This window comes from Lycorma delicatula, chromosome 1 (genome assembly GCF_047948215.1).
Source record: "Lycorma delicatula isolate Av1 chromosome 1, ASM4794821v1, whole genome shotgun sequence".
In the NCBI taxonomy this organism is placed as follows: domain Eukaryota; kingdom Metazoa; phylum Arthropoda; class Insecta; order Hemiptera; family Fulgoridae; genus Lycorma; species Lycorma delicatula.
The window spans coordinates 389,619,944-389,641,418 of record NC_134455.1 but is presented as its reverse complement, the minus strand read 5'-3'; the positions used below and the strand labels follow the sequence as shown (position 1 = coordinate 389,641,418).

The window sequence follows — 21,475 nt, the reverse complement described above, 5'->3', positions numbered from 1 at the left end:
AAAGATTATCTAATTAGTATAAAAAAAATTAATAAGTGTAGAAACTTATCACGCCATTTACCTCTAGCCCACGAAAAAGGCATTATCAATACGTATACAAAAACACCATGGAAAAATAAAAAACACGACACAAGAACAGCGAACATGCTCATGGATTCCTGAATAGAATCAAAAAGATTTATTCGCCGGCAAAGACACCCACCGGCAGTCTAATAAGATAACCCTGTAAGTTTATCATTAACAATTGCGATAACAAGTGATGGCACCATCGAACGATTAATTAAACAATAGACACACAACCAGAAAACTTACCAGTGCTGACGCTTCTGTTGACCACGAATACTCTGTTCGAGCTAAAAAAAAATACCTCTTTGACTGTACCGACAGGCACATAAAACATAATCGTATTTCAAATAATTAATTACTTTTCTAAACAAAAATCAAGAAATACTTATAACCCAACATTCCATTTTACAACACGCAGCATATGGTTAAATGTACAGTATTACCAAAGTTGAAATAATAATATTACGCAATCAAAAGTTAATGTAGTAACTAAAAAAAAAGTTTCTAAAAAAATTCTTTCTTAAGAAAAAGGCGACAGCAACCAATTTCCATACGAACAACAAAGATACTTTAAACTTTAAATTGGCTTGTTAGCCGTGTAAGATATGAAACCGTTTTAGAATACTCTAGTGGTAGGAAGTTCAACTTCTTGTTTTGTTTCTGAATAATTTATAAAAAATAATAAATTTAATTACTATTTTAATATACATTAAAGTTACAGACACTTAATTTTATCATTTTAAATCTATAAACTTCACATTATTTTTTATTCACATTAAGAATATATCTATTAAACCCTACATAGATGGTGATTTGTGAATTATTGTTACAAGAATTTTAATGTATAAATTTTGTTTAAAATAATCTATCATTGACATAAATATTTTAATTTCACCAACTGATGTAGATTTCAAATCGTGCAATTTGAAAAAATAAGATTTTTATTTTGAATAACCACATAATTCATAATTTTTATGTTGTCAAAAACTATTTTCATATCGGCTCACAAATCATGAGGAGCCAATAGAAAAGTAAAATTTGCCAAGCATTGGATAAGTGAAACGAGATATCCGGATTCAGTTTCGGCAGCTTTGTTTTGTTGTTTTCGTATTGTAATTGATTTTATAAATGTGTGTACTTCTAGTTATGGATTAGTCATTTAGATCGGATTCAAAATGTTCAAGCAGAAGCGTGATCGATGCCACTTAATAAAAAAAATTGCTAATCGTGAGGTAATGTATTATAAATTGATTTTTATGATAGTTTTCAGTTCTGTTGCAGTCGATGGCTTTAGAGAAAAAAAAACAACTTTAAGTTTTTAGTTTGCCGCTTGGAAATTTTTAGTTATAGAAGTAGAAAAACTATTATAAACCATTGGATGTAGGTTAGGTAATTTAAGAATTTACTTTACCTCTTGAAAACCTTGTAATTTTGAAACAGCTTTACCATTTTTTACCAGAAAAAGATATGTTTAATACATCCTTGGCTTTGTCATTTATTTTATTTTTACAGTATGCTCAGAAAATTAAATGTTACATCTGTAAATTCAAGTCTTATAAATATAAATTAATGTTTAGTATTATTAATGCAAAAATAGTTTACAGTGTTTCATGCAGTAAAAGTGCTTAAATTTGTTACAGATTACTGGAAGTTTCATTCCGAATCATTCATTTCACACACGACAAGTAAAAGTACATGAGTTGTTTAAAAATATTCCAAGTAGATGTACTTATCAGTTATCAGAGTTAATACTGTTGGGCCGGTGAGTAGTGAAGTATTTAATATGTCCGGTTAGTTATGTTAGATTAAGATTAGTATTTAAGAATGAAAATCCTGAAAATTATTATTTTCCACTTTTCTCAGCTGCAAATTATGTATTGTTTTGAGTGTACTAACTGACAAGAAGTTCCTTAAATTATTCACATTTTGCAGTATTTTAATTAACTAATATATTGTAAAATATTCAATAATATGATTTTAAATTTATTTTATTGGCATAAATGTTTATAATTTTAGTTTGTTTGATTTTTTATGTTTTCCCTTAAGAAGCAATATTTTTATAACATTAAATGTATAAACATTCTTGTTCTAATAATTTGAGGCCAGTTATAGGCTACCCCAGCAGATTGAACATAATACCTTAACCGCATATAACATTTTATTCTCTGATAAATGTTCACGTATAAAGTCTCAAAGTATGTAAGCTAAATCAAAAAATTATAAAAATAGAATGAGGCATATGCCAACAAATAGGTTTTTTTTATCTGGTTAAATGACTGTAATTTTAAAGAAGACCCTTTCATAAAAAATAGTAAAATTACAATTCCAAACTGTTAACAGCTTACACAAAAGGGACTTTTATTAAGCTTTTATAAATTAACAAACTATTTAAAAGCTCTTTTCACTAACTTTAAAATACAAAAGAATCTCTTTTATAGTTACTATATGTTGATTAATTTTTAAATAATGCTAATTAAAAAAATCATTATTCCCTGTATCCTGATTTACGTGTGCATAAGTATGTGCTCAAATAATTTTTATTACACCCTCTGAAATCGTAGTTGTTTTTGTTTTTACTACTTTCATGTGTTTATATTTTAAATAGTTATATTTTAGATGATATATCAATTAGGATAAAAGATTGCTTTTTTATTTATTTCCAGATCATCTAGGTTTTATTTAATTTTATTTACTTCTTCATAAGAATTTTATGATTTTTTTTTTGAAATCAGAAACTGTAAGATTTTTGGATCCTGATGTCTTAAGGAATTGTTTGGAATGTAACTGTGCCAAACCCAAATATTTAAATCAGAATTAGCAAGAGTAAGTTTTATAGTTTTTAAAAGATGTAATCATAGGGCTACCGCATTTACTTAATTTTTGTAATATAATTAAAATAAAAAAAACAATTGTTTGTCATAATTATTCAGTGAAAACAAACAATTTCATTAAATAATAAATAAAATTACAAATCAATAGTTTAACTTTTAATTTTCAGTGCAGCTATCTATTGAATAAGGACTGAATTTTATTAAATCAGTATTGGATATTAGAATACAAAGACTATTTACATGGTTTTTATAGGCCTATAGGCAGGAAGAGTCAGGAATAATTGCAAAAAGTGTCTTTCCATTTGGGGTGGTATTGTCAAATAATCTTTTATGTAATAATTTTCATTAATGCCTTCTGAATTGCGAATCGTTTTGTAAATAATTTTTTTACATAATTCTTTCTTGTTCCGATTAATTTTCCTCCTAAGGAGGAAAATATTAGTATTTTGAGGTTGAAGTCCTCAGTTTCTATAGTTCCTTAGTAACACCAAAGAAAGTTATAAAACTGACAATGTTTTTATTTTATTTTTTTTTCAACAGCATTATTTTTTAACTGACTATTACATATTTCATTAATAAGTTAGATTCCATATCTTTTTGCTCTGTCAATTGATTTCCTAAATTACTTCAAGAGAAATCTTTAACCTTTTTCCATCACAATGATCCGCGGTTGATTAGCGCTCCGTGAAAATATATTCGTATCTGATTGCCTCCCTTCTTAGTCTTATGCTACCTTCTTGTGAAAAAATTTTCAAAAAATTATAGTATATTAAAGAGATTTAAGAGATTCTTACAAAAAAGAAACCGTTACGATTGGATATTTTTTATGCCTGTAACAACAACAAAATTGAAACCGTACAAAAATTACGATAATTTAATTGCAGAATTTTTTTGCGCATTTCTACCGCATTTTTTATTAGCAAAATTTTTTTTCTTTGTGTTTATGAAACATAGTCTGCCGATTTTAAAAATAATATTTTCAAGCAAATCGGTTGAAAATTGGGCAAAATATGATGAAAAACCCGTGTTATAAATCACAGTTAGTAACATATATTAGTATAAGTGAATGTAGATTCAGAAAACTACATTTTATAAAAATCCCCCACCACTCAAAAGGCTATTCAGATTGACAAAAAACCATTTTTACTGTATACTGTTGTATTCATTACGAATCGATGTGTTACATGTTTACCGATATCATTTGTCAGTAAAGATATTTATAGACCTCAAGTAAAAGTGACATATTTATGACCACAAATTTCTTTTTTTTTTGTATGCCGTATATGATAATTTATTATGAGTTTCAATACATCGATATGTTGCTAGTAAGATAAGCTATTTTTGTAAATAATAAATAAATTTGTAATTGTCATAGCAATTATAATACAGAAGTCTCACACACACAAGCACATTTCTGAGAAAAAAATGGTCATATTTTTTCTAGTCTAAGTAAAACATTTTACATCGTATAAACGTCGTTCAAATTGTGTAATAAAACTGATTCCTTTGTGAATATAAAATAAAATAACCGACTTAGATGCCATATAAAATGATTTTGTAATAGCGTTTTAAAACTGACGCCGCACATGACCAGTTCCAAGGCTACGTGATCTGAAAAGGTTAGAATCTTTGAAACTTATTTCAAAGAGTCAATTATCAAAATTAATAATATTAATTTTGATCCGATTCTTTGTCATAATATCTTTATTTTTAAATCATCTGTTTCATTACATAAAACATTGATTCTCAAACATTTTCGTCCACCTCTCAATTGAGAATCAAAAACTTTCTAGCGCACCTCCAACATTTTTAAACTTACCGTGTGTTAAAAATAATAATTGCAGTTGTTGTTTTTAAGATTTGTTCTTTAAAACGGTAATTGCAGTTACTGCTTTTAAATGTAGCATATATTTCTGAGTTGAAATTTATATTTTACTTTACATTTTAGTGTGGAATATCAGAAAACATAATTTTCACCTTTTTTTTAATCAGCCATTGCCTTCCTAGACTGCCTGAACACTCCGAATTTTCTGTGGGCCTTCTACCATCCCCCCCTTGAAGGCCTCCAGTGCCCACAAGGGGATATTATTGCCCACTTTGAGAATAACATAAAATATAACTTTACCTGTGAAATTTATGCAAATTATTTTTCTTGCTCCTATTTGACTTCTTTATTTGTTTTATATCTCTATTTTGTTAATAAGATGTTGGTAGCTTGTTTCATTCTGTTTAGAAAACAGGTTAAGAGGTTTAGAAAACGGGTTAAGAGGTACTGAAAAAAAATTGTGTGTGTATATATATATATATATATATATAATAAAAAATGTATCATTGTTAATTTAATCGCTAAGCAACATATTATACCACTTTTAATTTTTATATTAAAACACTTATATCACTTTTACTTCAACCTAAAGAGAGATAATTGTTTTATCTGTCTGCAAGTGAAGAAAAGAATACGATTTAATATAATATAAAAGAAAAAGAGAACAAAGAAGATTAATAAGTAAATATAACAGAAATTTAATTAATTGTAACTGCTAAAATCTCATATTTGATTTCTTAAAAAATGTTCAAGATTTTGAAATTCATTCTTTTATTACTACTCCTTAAATTATTGGTGGAAGCTATCTGCGGTGTAATAAGAACATTACTCATCTATTTACTAGTCATCCTGCTGGTTCGTCGTTCATATAAAATTTTACTCAAGTTCGCCAAAAAATTAAACGTATAAAATATTTTTAAATGACAACAAAATCTGAAGTATAAATCAAAATTCAAATAAGTTTATCTACAAATGTTATCTGCAAATTGATCAAAATTATTAAATATTTTATCGAATCTACATTGTTAAAAATTGTGTGATTTTTCAAGTTTTTACATCAAAATTGCTACTGAAATCTTCATGTTGAATGTACGTTGTTAAAAGTTGTAATGGTTTTTATACCTTCAGATCAAAATTTTGACTGAAATCTTCGTTGATGGCGAAAATTAATAGTAAAGATTCATAAGTTATAAAATAAAAAATAAACAGTTTTATGGGTTAATATCGATGATAATTTACAAGTTATAAATCAAAATTCTGATAAGTTTATCTACAAATTTTATCTGCAAATTGATTAAAATTATTAAATATTTTATCGAATCTACATTGTTAAAAATTGTGTGATTTTTTTTCAAGCGTTAAATTAAAATTCCAACTAAAATCTTCGTGTTGAATCTATATTGTTAAAAACTGTGATTTTTCAAGCCTTCAGATCAAAATTACTACTGAATTCTTCATTCATTAATATTTATTGTAAAAATTCAGAAGTTCAGAATAAAAAATAAACTATTTTTTGGGATTTACTTTCATGATTACATCAATTTAATCAGGATTTACAAGCTATAACATTTTATTTCTGTGTCTTAAATAATTGTTTTTAATAAAATTAATTTTTTTTTAATTTTTGATCTTTTCTTTTGTATTTTATAGTAATTCATTTTAATAACCTTGAACATTTTTTATACATGTTATACAAGAAATTCTTTTAAAAAAAACACATTTGTGGCATAAGAAAGTGATGATGAGCTTTTGTTGGTTAAACGAGATTTAATTCAGGGCAGCTCGATCTTGCTAGATACCCCCTCCAGAGCAGACTAGCTGTTACACAACGGCCTCGTCTATCAATGGCAGGTCATAAAATTAGGTATATCCTGCTGTAGAAGTATCTAGGTGTTATCCTTGATTCAAGGAGCACTTTAAATATGCTGCCAAAAATGCTTGTTCTGCTTTCTTTGGTGTGAAGAGAGCTGTTCACCCCGACTGGGAGCATAATTTCAGAACCATGCTGTCTGGGCTCATCAAATGAGGTAAAAATATTATAGGAATATTTCGTTGAGAGCCCAGCATCTCCTGTTATCTGTGATTAGTGCCTATAGGGCTGTCTCTCAAGAGGAGGTCCTTGTTATTTCTGGTACTAAACTCTACTTCTACTATCTACTTCTGAAATTATTTTCTCAGTATTTCTCACATTAATGTCTATATTAGTTAATCTACAGTATGCAGCATTATTTTGTTGTTAAATATCTTCTGGTTGTTAACCCACCAAAAGTGCTTAAGAATGAAAAAGATTGAAAGGAAGGGTAGCAAATTGGAGTGATTAAATTTCCTCTATTTACTTTAGTTGTTACTTTCAATTTTTTTTTTTTTTTTGTTTTTCCTTTCTAGTTATTACTTTCAGTAATATACGTATTAGTATTTTATATAAAATATTAATGTATTTATACTAATGGATAAACAGTAAGTATTACTATTACTCATAAAAATTTAGAGATCTCAGTTGATGCACAGGGTAGAAATGGATGCTGGACAATCTGTAGGATTTTGTCTTCTTATGTTTACCTACATTACACTGTTCCCTACACTGTACTATTAGCAGTACCATCACTACTTCAGACATCCTAGTTAGATCTACTGCTCATTTGTGTGTTTACACTATCTAAACTTTGATAAGTTATAATGAAATTAGAGTATGAAATAATATAAACTCTATCCTTTACAAACTGATGATTTTGCAACACCTGGGATGTTTCATTGAAACTGAAGATTATTTAAGTATAACGTTTAAGTTCTATCACAGATATTTAATTTCTTGATGTACTTACTAGTGGCTAATGACCATATGTGCTGATTGCACCTGTGAATATTTATTACAATTAAAGAAATAAATGAGAGTTAAAAAAAAATGTTTATAACTAAGAGGGTTTCTTAAGTAGTAATAATAAAATGTGATGAAGATCTGCTAATCTACTAACAAAAATAAAAAAATTATCTTTATTTCTTCTGAATCTTTCTTTAATAGATTGTAATGTTATAAATAGCTAAGTAATGATAACGTGTGTATAGTGTTTCAGTTGTTATATTAATAACCATATTGTTGAATGGTTATTAAAAATCATAATTCACACAGCTAATTTGTTTTAATTTTTTCAGCTTCAGAGCCACCATTACATGCACCACGTATATGCAAGTGTCAAAATGGTTATTGTGAAGAAGATAAAAATGGAGACTTGTATTGTAACTGCTTCCCAGAATTCAGAGGACAGTTTTGTGATATTTATATACAGCGTGCCAGAGTACCTGCACTTGGAAATATGGCTGCTCTTCTAATACCTTTAACATTGCTGTTAGTTGTTCTTGCTGCAGCTGCTATCTATATTGTTATAAGAAAGAGGCCGTTGTAAGTTTTCATTAATTTTTATTTTAACTATTAGTAAATATCTATTTAGTGTTTCCTACTTAAAACTACAAATAAAATCGTTTACCCCTCTAATCCTTCTCAAAGTACATATTTATATAATAAATAAATTATTAAAAAGTAAGGGATGAGGTGGCTGTATTTCTGCATACTCTATGTATGCGCCAAGGGGCAGCAGGTTCTGAAAGTGGCAAGATAAGATTTTAATATCACGTTCCTAAAATAAATTAGATTTGCTGTTGAACAAAAAAAAAGGCATTTGAGGACACAATTTAATTAATTTAATAGTAAACACGCCTGTGTCAAAAAAAGTTTTTTTAGGGGAGATTTTTAGGGTATCTTGAAATAGGGCTTACGAAAAAGAAAATATAAACTTGTTTGGTTTTCCTTACTCAGTCCATTTGAAATGAATCAAATGTATTACTGTAGTATGAAACTTAATAATCAGTCAGTTTAGCTACATAAATCAATTACCTTTTTCAAGCTATGCACAGCTGATTTAGTGATATTAGTTGTAAGATTTTTGTGATATTAGTTTTAAGTTTTATCTCCTTTTTTAGTTTTAAGTTTTATTTATTTTTAATGTGATAGTTTTTAACATAGTTTTAAGTTACATATTAGTGTTTTTGTTATCCGAGAATGGGCCTTTTACACCCATTCCGGATTTTGTTTCTGTGATAGTAGTTTTAAGTTTTAATTTTATCTAAAAACTTTAAATTATTTTTATTTATTTATTTTCCGGGCGATGATAACGTTCAACCGTTTTTCGCCCTAAAAAAAAAAAAAAAAAAAAACAGCTGATTTAATTTTTATTGTTTTTAAATGGAAATATATTAATTCATAAATGGATATAACTGTAATTCAGATTTATTTTGATGAACTAATTTTCACTATGTAGGAAACAAAATTATATAATTTTACATTAGTGTTCAATAACAGAGATGAGATTAGTTATTGATGCTGTGGGAGGAACAGTGCTTAGGAGGCACTATTTAATTTAGTACATCAAGTAATCAAAATATGTCAACAATAAAGAAAAAAACAAGCAACTTAATATTTTGAATTGTCAGATGTTTTCTTAATGTAACTTAACCAAAAATGAACAATAAGATAAATAAAAATGTTAAGATTTATTAAATAAAATTTGAATTTTCTGCCACTAAAGCATTTATAAAAAAACACAATAAAATTGAGAAAAAATAATTTTAATTAGTCTTTTATAACAATACAAATGATAGCTGAATGGCTCACCTACCAAGTAAAAGGTAGTACTTTCAAAATGTGTTACTTGACTAGCATTTTAAAGAATTACAAAAAATTATTACAATAGTGAAAGGAACTTCTTTTTAGGAGTGTTATATGCATTAAACTATGTGTAGATAAAATTAAACACTGTATTCAATAAATTTTATTTAACTGAAATTGAGTTACTGGTTTAATTATGTATTATATAATGCGGAATTATATTTTTAAAAATGAAGTACTTTTATTTCTTTATTTTGTGATTACTCTACTTTGTAACAAGCCATTAGTGTAAATTGCAGGTAATTAGTTGTTCTTGTCAAATTACACATCAGTCATTCTACAAGGAGTGATGTTAATTAAACCTGAATAACCAACCAAATTATAAATAATATTGACATCAAACCCTGTAAAGAAGACAATTGTAACAGTGTAAATGTATTCTATGTAATTTATCTTCTGAGAGATGGATTTTAACTATTAGTTTTCAAAACTTTTCTCATTAATGAGAAAGTCTCCTCCCTGCTACTCTTTCATTATATACTTGTCTGATGTATGCATTACAATTTACAAAGGTATTTTAATATATCTGGTTCATTATTGCTGTAAAAGTTGGGTGTTATTTGAGTACGTTACGAAACATTTGTTTTGTTGTTTATTTCCTTTACAGCATTTCCTCAATATTCTGTAAGTTTTCAATACTTTGAAACAGTGCTACTTTCTTTTTCTCATATTTTCTCAATCAATAAAAACACTTTTAGCTTTAAAAAAACAGAAATATTAGAACACCTGTTAGAGTAGATGATCAACAAAATGTTAACTTCTTTACCAACTGACCAGTGATGTATAGGATGTCTATACTGAAATATTTTAAATATCTTTAATAAGTAAGATGTCAGCAGAAATAAGAAAGAAGTAATAAAAGTAAGAAGTTAGTTGTTATTTGTGCATTAATAGTTGTCTAATGTATGCATTACAGTTTAAAAAGGTATTTAAATTTATCTGGTTACTTGCTTTTAAATTTTAAATTGCTTTAAAAGTTGTGTTATTTGAGTACAATGTTCAAAAAGTACAATGATCTAGAATGGAGAAGTTATTTTCCTTCATGTAACAAACCTAGTGAAGAATATTTTAATTATTTTATCTGGAATTGATATTTTTTGTTGTATTCAATAATTACCTTTGGTTATTACTGAGAATAACATACTCTATGTAAAAAATAATGCCATAGTCACTATTCTAATGTAATTGTTACAAAAAAATTAGTAACTTAAGAAATTGTTTCAACAAAAATTAATTTCATCAATAGCACGCATAGAATTTTTTTCTACAATTAACAATTATTTTCTGTTTACAGTGGGAAAGGAACTGGCTTAGGCGGCCTAACTAATTCACAAAGCGTTTCCTTTAGACAAGGTACAAATGTAGAATTTGGTTCTCCTACTTTCTCTAGCAATGGTCTTCCAATTGGAGTAAGTATATATTTATGGATTATAAATGCAATGTTTTTTTCTTAAATTACTGACTTGTATCTATAAAATAGTTAAAAATTAATTTTTGTATGATGAAAAGATTTTTTTAAATATCCATGAAACTTATTTGTCCTCTGATGGTATGAAACTGGTATATGATTTTTACTCTTTTTTTTGTTAATATGAATTTTTTCTTTTTAAAAGTTATAACAGGTGAGATGTAGCATGACATGAAACTATAGCACAATCATTGCAGAGGGGGGGAAATTATCCTGTTATCCAAGGAACAGTATAGAAGTTGTTCCAGCACCAAGAATTTGTTGATAATCTTCACATTTCAGATGTCCATCAGGAAATTGACCATGAAGTTCAATATACTAGAGAGAATTTTAACAGTAACACAGCAGCAGGTCATGGATGCTTAACCTGTTTTGAGTTTTCAGTAAAATACATTCCACAATCCTTTTATCTGAGAAACTTGCCTCTGTAGATTTTTTCACTTTTACAAAATTAAAATCAGTTTTGAAAGACTGCCATTTTTAAACAATCAGAGAAATTTTGGTACACAGAGTACCAGGAAGATTATCACAGTGGAAAAAAGTGCAGGGAAGCGCTTTGATGGTGGAGGTATGCTACAGTAACATGTATATTACCAAAAAATATTTTTTTAAAATAATGCTTGATTTCTTTATAGAAAGCTCTAGGAGAAGGTAAAAACTCTAAACAAACACTAAGTTTGGAGTATTTAACAACAAATACTCCATTAGCAGCGCAGAATAGACTGAAATAGGGGAAAAGCATTAAACAAGGTTAAATATAAATAATAGATGATCTAAAAAATATATTTCACATAGCTTAAAAAACTTATAAAAATTTGGTTATGAAATAAAAACAAAATACATATGAGGTCAGTAAATTAAGTAATGGGACTGGTTCAGAAAAACTTTTTATTTACAATCCAGTAAGTTGTACATGGACTCTATCACCTTCAAAATAGTTCCCTTGGGAAGCCACTTCAAACGGTTTTCCCGCTCATCATAGCAGTGTTGGGAACTCAGAAACCAGAATATTCTTCAGATGGTCGGTTACATATTTTTTTGTTTTCTACTGTTCCAAAATTGTGTCCATTGAGGTGTTTTTTTAAAGTCAGGAACAGGAAAAAGTTGCAGGGACTCAAGTCAGGGTAATACGGTAGTCGAGGAACTAACTACAGGAATATTTTTCTTTGCCAAAATCTCATTAATTGAGAGTGCAGTGTGACAAGGTACATTGTCATGATGTAGCATCCAGTTGTCTTTGATGGCTGGTGTCAACTCTTTTCTGCAATCTTTTAAGAATTTCTCAGTAAACATTTTGATTTACAGTCTGTCATGTAAGCAAAAACTCCTTATGGACAATGCCATTACTAACGAAATAAATTAAAATGATTTTGATTTTTGATTTACTCATTTTTGCTTTTTTGGGATGTGGTGAGTTTGAAGTGTGCCACTCCTTGCTCTGGTGTTTTGTTTCTGGGTCGTAATCAAATATCAGAGATTCATCACCATAATAACATTTTTTAGAAAATCTGGATCAGTTTCAATTCGCCCTAGAAGATGGCGGCACACTTCCACTCTGTTATTTTTCAGTTCAACAGTGAGTCTTCTTGGGACCAATTTGCATAAATTTTTTCATGTCCAATTCGTTTGTGAAAATTTGATGGACTATGGTATGGTTCAAATTCAATTGTTCTGCAATCATTCTGACAGTTAATCATCGGTCGTACCGTATCAAGTCACTGATTTGCTCAACATTGTCGTCACTTTTTGACGTTAAACATCTTCCAGAACAAAGATCGACCTCGATCAGCTTTGTCTGACGAGGATAAAAGTCCTACTGGAGAGAACTGCAAATCTTTAGACTTGAATTCTAAAAATATTAGATTCGTTGTTCTCCGAAATAGTCAGGAAGATGACTCCCTCCAACAGGTTTCACCTTTCTTAATAAACAAAACTATAACAGGTGCAAGTGGCTCCCCGAAGAATATCAGGAAATTACGTGATGGATCGATTCTGTTTGAAACATTCAACGATGAACAGAGTCGATATATCTTACGTCTCCGTAATATGGGTGGTATAAATATAAGTGCAGAAAGCCACAAAACGTTAAATACGAGCCGGGGTGTAGTTTTTTGTCGAGACCTTTTAGATATAGATATCACTGAAATAGTTGATGAGCTTTGCCACCATTGATTGAAGTGAAACGTATAATGAAACCGCAGAACGGAACGGAAGAACCGACACCGTCTCTTATACTAACATTCAATCTCCCCTGTTCCACCAGAGAAGATTAAAGTGGGTTACCTCTCGGATCGCGATGTAAATAATGTAAACAGAAAACAAATAAAATTTTAAACACGTCGACTTTTATTAATAATAAAACAGATTAATTAAATAAAATATTTTATTAAAAAATACCATTCATAAAAGATAAATATTAATGCAACACAACCTCCTGGTTGTTCCATCCAATAAACAAAAAAATTGCGCAATAAAAATATTGTAAAATATAGTAACACTGTTGCAATGGTAATTTTAAAAGACTAATTATTATTATAAAATGATATTGCTCATACAAAAAAGGTGTAATACAACATTATTTTAAGGACATTCAACAAAAATTTACAAAGAATGAAAAAATATAATTTCCTCAGAAGTAATATTATCTACTGTACAATAAAAATTCACAAAACATTGAAAATTAATAATAAAAAATGATAAAATAGCAGAAAAGTATTCTAAACTAAATTTTTCATTAAAAATAATTACTTGTGTTTTGAATAACATTTTGAATTATTTCCTCTGGTGTTTTCATAGCAGGTGTATGCCATCCTCTTTGTTAAGCTATAATAACAAGAATTTTCTTTTGGTTTTGTACCATCCATACCTATACATCTTTTTATAGTCTTACTTCAATATAGAATGCAGTGATCTGTGTTTTTAAGTTGTGACCCTTTCTTGAATCCCAGTAAGCCTTAAAAATTTACTTCCGTTGTAATTCAGTAATTTTTTGATAACGGTTCATTTTACACATATACGGAGGCTTAATTTCTTTTGCAGCCACTTCTTTGCCTTTTTTATTTGATTGCTTTCACAAGCTAAGTATTTCTGTTTGCTAATATTGCAAGTCTACTGTTCAATTTTCTCTATCATTTTTGACCTTGCTGTTCAATAACTGTTTTAATTAATACCTTTCTCTTAGGTTTATGGATTTCATTCTCTGAATCAGATCTTACATTTGAAGATGGTACATAATCTTCATCCTCTTAAGTATTTTCAGTCACAAATACATGTCTTTTCTAACAAATGTGGCTCTGTAACTTGATCATTTTGAGAGCAATTGGGAGAAGCTGAGGTTACCTCATGGACTTGTTCATTTGAATCATTTGAAAATAAACGATTTATTTATCATTTACATTAATTTTCTACAGCAAAATTTTTTACCTATTTTTGCACAATTACAGTCTGAATAAACCGAAACCTTTATAATTGTGCAGCTAGTCAAAAAATGGAATATTTTACCGTGTTTGTTAATTAAAATTAACAATTTCAAAATACAAAATATTGAAAGCCTTCAAAAAACAAGAATAATTAGCGTAAGATTGATACAAAGCATTTACAGTAAGATTATCCCAAATGCCAGGATAGAATTACCCACATTAAAGCACGGATATATATTATTATAACCAGCTGTGACCACAACATGGATAATGTGAATTTTATAGGTAATGTAATTTCTATAAAAAAAAGTTCCCTGATTTCTTTATTTACTTACTAATGATTCTTAACATATATTTAATCTTTTGTTTAAAAGCTGATTTTTCAATTTCAATTACTCAACAATCAATTTCATGATAAGCTGCATATTACTGGCCTAACAACTATTACTGGCAGAATAGGGGACCTAAAGGAAGTGGCACTAAGATTTTCATAATCTTTGAGTGTAAGCTGAAATACAATTGCAAGGGCATAACTGTTTCAGCGCGTGATGTTACAACTGTTTTAACTTTTTTAACATATTTTAAACGCTAATTAAAAACTATTATTTTAACAGACCATATCCCATTCAAGAGAATAAATATTATTATTAATAAATAATAATAATAATAATGAAATGTTTATTATTTATTTACTGATATCCTAATAAAAAAGACAGTTGGAAACACCATTTTACTATTAATTTTCCTTAGTAAGCCAGACATGGGAAGTTTCTTATTCTTGAGAGAAAAAAAATTGTAGCAAATAACTGTCTATGCTGTTTTTGTAGTCCTGTCAGCTCACCAACATACTACAATTATGCTTATGAGATCTAACAGACCAAGTTTTTTATCTTATATTCTGTAATATACTATATTATAGAATATAGTATAATAATAATAATAATATAGTATATTGAGGGGTTTGTTGCTAAATGACAGAGGAAATAGTTTCAAAGGAAGTATCCGAGTTAATAACTGAATTCAGAGATATTCCATTTCCAGTTAGCCATTTCATACTAATGTTTCTAAATGTCCTCCACAAATATTCAATTTAAATGATTGTTCTTTATCCTAGATTATGATACAACAGAATTGTGTAATATTTCAGTAACTATTAAATTTTATTGTAAAATTCTAACAGTTTTCTTTTCAATATTTCAAGACAGGATTGCCCTATTCAGTTTTATCTGACAGTGGTATAAGTTCCTGGTATGATTCCAGGTACACTTAAATTTACAATTCCTCTCTACAACAATAATCCAGGAGTTGCTATCACTGCAGATTGTTACCACAGGTATTATTTATTTTTGAAAAAAAAATTAAGAAATAGATATGATTACATAAAAACAACTCTATGGGGTAAATAAAATCAGATAAAATTATTTTATTTCAGGTCATTATTTTAGCGAAGAGTAGAAATTAATCATTCATCAAGAAAAATAAAAAGATCTTTTTGGTTATATTTGAGAGATTCAATTTTCATATGTAAAAAAAAAACAAATACTGATTTCTTTAAAAACAGATTTTCAGATGTCAGCAACTATTATCAGAAACAATTTTATTTCATAAACATGACTGATTTTTTAAATAATTAGACCTCATCCTCATCTCATTGTGCCATGTGGGAGGGGGGTTGCTTATTGTTCCCTAGTTTAACAGATTGCAACATACACATTTTGAAATAAAAGATTCTCATTACCCTGAAGTTTCTGTTTCAAATCTGGGTACTGTATTTTCAGTATATTTTATATCTTTGTAGGATACTGAAACAAATATACTTATATCTAATATCTGAAAATTTTGTTTTGTGACTGTACTTTTTTATCTGATTAATGATTTTAGTAACATCAAAAAATGTTTTGGTAATGAAGTCATGTCTGGACCTTCTGTAATACATATTCTAGACAATCATTTCTAATTTTTATTTTTATTTTTTTATTTTTTTTGAGCTTTATTTATAACACTAATTTTTAACTAACAGGAAATGATTTAGATTAATCCAAACACATGATCTCTCTTTTTTGTGGGCTTTTCAAAATGTTATTTTTCCTAGGATTTCATTTCTGAATATTTATTTAGGTAGATGGTATTTCTCAGTCCTGATAGTGACAAAGGAATAAATAAGCAAAATAAAGTTTCTGTTTTTAAGATCATAATAGATCATGAAATTGACATGTGATTTAATGTTTCTCTTTCAATTTAGTTGTGTTCTTTTCATAATTGAGATCAAAAAATTACATCATAAAAATAAAATAAATTTTTAAGCAAGATCATAGTTAAAAAGAAGGGTTTTAAATTAATGAACTAGAGAATGATTGTTCACAAAAAAGAGTATCAATGAATGCCAGCAATAAGAGCGGCAAGTCAATCATGTTTTTTTATTTAGTTTTTTTAATGATATAATGGACATCAAGAAAAAAAGATTTAGTCATACATATTTTCAAACCTTTTATTGCATACATGTTAAAGAAAACACATGTAATTATTAATTTATTATGTACGTCCCTGACACATTTAATAAAATATATATGGTTTTTGTAAAATTTAAGTGTAATTGATTGGATTTATGGGAACAAACACAAGTTTTAAGTTAACTACATTACCAATTCTCAGGCGAACCTAGTCGGTTAAAAAATCGGGATTACCTTTATATATATATATATATATATATATATATATATATATATATATATTTTTTTTTTTTTCTTTTCTTTCATACCGTTTTAAATAATCTTTATTATCAATAAAATTGATAATTCTATTATTAATTGAAGAAATATGTTTATAAGATGTCTTTTGTTTAATTGATAATCAGTTATACATCTTTCATCTGCAAAAAAATTAAAAAATCACTTTGAAATAATACAGATTATTTTATAATTGTAATTAAAATTAAGATTATATAAAAGAAATAAATATTACCTAGATACATTTTTTACAAAAAAGGAAAGAAGAAGATTCTAAAATCTGAATCACAGAAGCTGCAGGAGGATCTGTTAAGGAGACAATGAATTTTGCAATGGAACTGTTCGTTGAAACCGTTAATGACCTACTATCATCGCCGCTAATCAAGGCCAAGAAGATGGGACGTATAAACATTGAGGTTGTACCGCATGGGATCCTAAATGCCTTCAAGGGAGTAGTTGTGTGAAGGGATTTGTTGAACACCACTAAAGACGTAATTGTAGAGAAACTCTATGGAAAAGGAATTGTTGCATGTTGTCGACTGAACACGCGACGCAACAAAGAAGTATGAGAAAAATAAACGCTGGTTTTCATTAAAAGATTTTAGCCCATTCATTACTATTACAGTGTTTTGGATATCAGAAATTCGAACATACAGCGGCATGATGCATTAGGAAACAGATCTGTTCTTGTTGTGACCCATTATATCCAGATGACCCGTGCAGGGATCCGCCGGTTTGTGTCATCTCCCATGGGCATCACTCTGCGAGATTGTGAAACTGTACAATTTATAAGGAGAAATTACCAAGCCAAGAGATAAAGGCTATTTAAAACGTCCACTACTTCGAAGCTAGAAATTTCACCGAATGTTGAGTCTTATGCTCAAGTTGCTGCAGCACCTGCAGATTCCTTTAAATTAAAATTCACAATCTCTGAACTGGCACCAGATCTAGTGAACATGGTGAAACGTATCATTAAGGACAAGTTGAAAAATTGTCCTTTACAGAAATTATTCCAAAGCCAACACTGAAAAAAAGCGGATGTTTTCAAACCAAAGTTGTTCCAGACCTGAGAATGAGCTCTCGACCGGTCAAAATGGAAGGAAAGTAAACTAAACAGCACAAGTCGTTTAAGCATAATGCACCAACGGTAAAAGTTGAAGAAGAGAAAATGCCCATTCAGGGAATCAGGAAAGAAGACGACGTGATAATGATTGTTGGAAGAGAGAGTGATGGACAAACATCGATGGAGCCCCGGAAAGCTCGGAGGCCTCTAAAACAAAGAGTGAGCTTTTTAGCCGCCCCATGCAATGCTCACTGGCTCAGTATCATCTAATGCTGGCAGTAAAGTATTCTCTGATATATATTACGAAGATGGATTGGAAGATTCCATTTCAGAAGGCTCAGACAGCCTGGAACACTCTAGAATCAGAGGTGGAGGCCATCAGGAAGATGGAGAAAAGAAGCAAATAAGGATGGTCTAATAAGGATAGGCAGCAGATGTGCGTGTAATAAGTTCTTTTGATTAATTTCATGAAAGGATGAGTTTTTAATAATTGAAAGACTTTAAAGCAGTTTAGATAAATTTGACATTTCTTTATAAATTAAATATATGTTTCTTACTGGCAAGAGCTCGATACACGATACGTAGAAGGTTCGATACCTTCTACGTATCGTATTCTAAGGAATTAATGTCCTATGAGAAGTCTAGTTTTGTATAATCTGTTTGACAAGACTAGTTTCTTCTGACTAGGTCGCTAGTTATTTTAACAGGAAGGGAAAGAATTTTTTATGTTCTTTGTTTTTCGGGAAAAAGCTAAAGACCACGGCAGTTGATGCCCGAAAAAACATTATTTAGGTACTCTTTTGTATTTCTTTAATTTAGTAGTTTTATTAATTTTTTCAAACTGGCAAATTATTCTCTGTTGAAAATATGTACATATAAAATAGAACTTTACCATTATTTAAAATTATAATGATATATAATTTATATCTAAGATATATTTTAATAATGATAATAACTAATATATATATATATATATATATAACTATATATATACAGTTACAAAACCACTTAGATCCAAAATTTTCAGCTTTTACGTTTTTGCATTTTCTAACAGTTTACCATCTCGTACATGCACCGTAAATATCATACGATTTAAAACCAGACATCCTTAAAAAATCACGTATAAAGTCACCGGTTTGTTGCAAAACCAGATAATGTTCCAGTTAACCTTGAATCACAGACGATATCGCATGGCTCGAACCCTTTTTGAGGCTGTGTAATTAATTGAGCTGAAAGTTGCAAGCCGTATTCTTAGTATCCACCTGTGGCGGCTCATAGCTAAAATTAGTGGGGGTGCTGCTCCAAAAAAAAACTTTTCTGGGCCTTTTCAAGGCCATGGTTAAATTTTTCTGTAAAATAAAAGAAACGAAAAAAATGAATCAAATATAATAACTGGAAGCAGGATAATAATCAAATTCTACATTTTTATCACATTCAAGAATATAGTACACTGTTTTTAAGTGCAATCTGCTTAAATAGTCTGTTTAGCCGAATAAATAATATAATGTTAAATAAAACGACAACTTAAAATGTTAAGAACACTATAATGCTTAAAATCACTATATTCCAGTGGAGCTTAATTTAAATTTCTATGTACGCAGAAAAAAATACATAATTAGTTTATACTAATTACCTTCTCTTTCGCCCTTCCAGTGTGTTTTTGGACAGATTTGGCATTCAAAGATCCCTTGCTTTCCATCTTCTGATCACTACTGAAACAACTAAACTACTTATATATTTCTTCCACCGACTAAACTAGAAAAGGAAACGAACAAGGAACGTTCCATATACTCTTCCTTGTAGCCTCGCATGAAGCTTTCTATGTGCGCATGCACCCAACAGCCAAACACCACTCCGCTGGAACTGTGAAGCGCACAGTTCCATACAAAGATCTTTGTATCTTTTTCATAAACTGGGGGATGGCTACTGACATTAAGCTTCCGCAGTGCCTATATGCGAGCCACCATTGGTGTCCACGTTTTGATATTAAAAGTATAAGAATTTGTGGTTATTTTAATAATAATAGTTAATAATTCGACTGGAGTATTATTCTGAAGTAGTTATTTAAAGGAAAAAGCTTAAAAACGAAAGACTATGGAAGCGAAATATGGAAAAAAGACAAAGCTGTATGTGATATTAGGATTTTTTATTTTTAAACAGGTGTAGACCTACAGTTAAGAAAGCAGTTTTATAACATTAATTTTTATAGCCGAAGCAGTCTTAACGCAGGCTTTTTACTGTTAGATGCATAGCCTAATTTTAGCAATTTGCTCGTGTAGGCCTATGCTATTACTTTTTATGTTTGGTTATTCTCTATAAGGCTTCTAGTGCTGTACAATTTAATATTCCTTTGTTATTCGTATTGAGATACGTTAGATTTAACAATAAATTTTCAGTTTATAAAATATGCCTACATGTTTTATATTTTTCTAAAGGTTTTGCAAATGACTAAAGCCCAAGGTTTTTTCACAAATGGGGAGCTCCCGGAATGCCCAGAAGAATAACTTACCATCATAAAAAACAGACTTATGAGTGCAACAAAATTACATGAAACTGAGACAAGATAATTTTATTGTAAAATATGCAGAAACCAGTATTCCAAACAAATAAAACCGTACTGTTATTAACAGAAAAAGAGCTTGTTCCTTGTCCACAAAATATTTTATTTTTAAAGTCCGTAAGAGAGATAAGGTTTAAATATGCCAGAAGGCATATACACTATTGGCTTGATACACTATTGTTATCAAAAAATAATGTTACTAATGTTATTTACTCTCCAACCCAGTGGGTTAGCTTACTGGGTATTGTAACAAGTTTTCTTTACTCTAAATTAAATAACTAGGTTACTGATGTTAAAGTATCATGGTGTTGATTGACAAGTTAAAGATTAAGATGTGCATTAATTGTTATAATTACATAGTTACTATGTACAACATATAAAAATCCAAATTATTCTGATTTAAAATTGAACATGTTTAAATACAAAAACTTAAAACTATCATTTAACAGTACTTAATTTTTTTATGTTTAAACAAAACAAGTATTAGTTATGATTGCTTGGGTTTTACCATAGATAAAAAAAAAAAATTTATTTTTTTTCTTGCAATGGTGATGAATTTACAAAATTTCATTTTTTTTCCGTCTATTTCTTTAATTTATGTGGAAAATTTAATCTAGGGTGGCATCTGTTTGATGTGGGTTTCAGGCTACATTACCCACCGGGTTGGCCTAGTGGTAAACGCGTCTTTCCAAATCAGCTGATTTGGAAGTCAAGACTTCCAGTGTTCAAGTCCTAGTAAAGTCAGTTATTTTTACACGGATATGAATACTAGATCATGGATAATGATGTTCTTTGGT

General features: G+C 29.0%; 2 protein-coding genes across 7 annotated transcripts in view; one reads left to right on the top strand and one right to left on the bottom strand.

Annotated features, from left to right (window-relative positions):
* The window catches only part of LOC142317350 (uncharacterized), a 119,072-nt gene extending 118,391 nt beyond the window's left edge, over positions 1–681 (bottom strand). For 2 of the 4 annotated variants that reach the window (XR_012754713.1, XM_075353834.1), the window contains exon 1: positions 313–681. The gene's annotated coding sequence lies outside the window, so the exon portion shown is untranslated. The remainder of the gene's footprint in view (positions 1–312) is intronic. The other 2 variants (XR_012754712.1, XR_012754711.1) reach the window with 2 other exon arrangements.
* A 437-nt stretch (positions 682–1,118) lies between these two features.
* Positions 1,119–21,475, top strand: part of LOC142317349 (uncharacterized) — a 74,374-nt gene continuing 54,017 nt past the window's right edge. For 2 of the 3 annotated variants that reach the window (XM_075353832.1, XM_075353831.1), the window contains exon 1: positions 10,737–10,851. Coding sequence is in view for 1 of the 3 variants with exons in the window: in XM_075353833.1 (XP_075209948.1) it covers positions 8,034–8,119; positions 10,737–10,851 (201 nt within the window). In the remaining 2 variants the exon portion in view is untranslated. Of the gene's footprint in view, positions 1,299–1,706; positions 1,829–7,872; positions 8,120–10,736; positions 10,852–21,475 lie in introns of those variants that run through there. The other variant, XM_075353833.1, reaches the window with a different exon arrangement.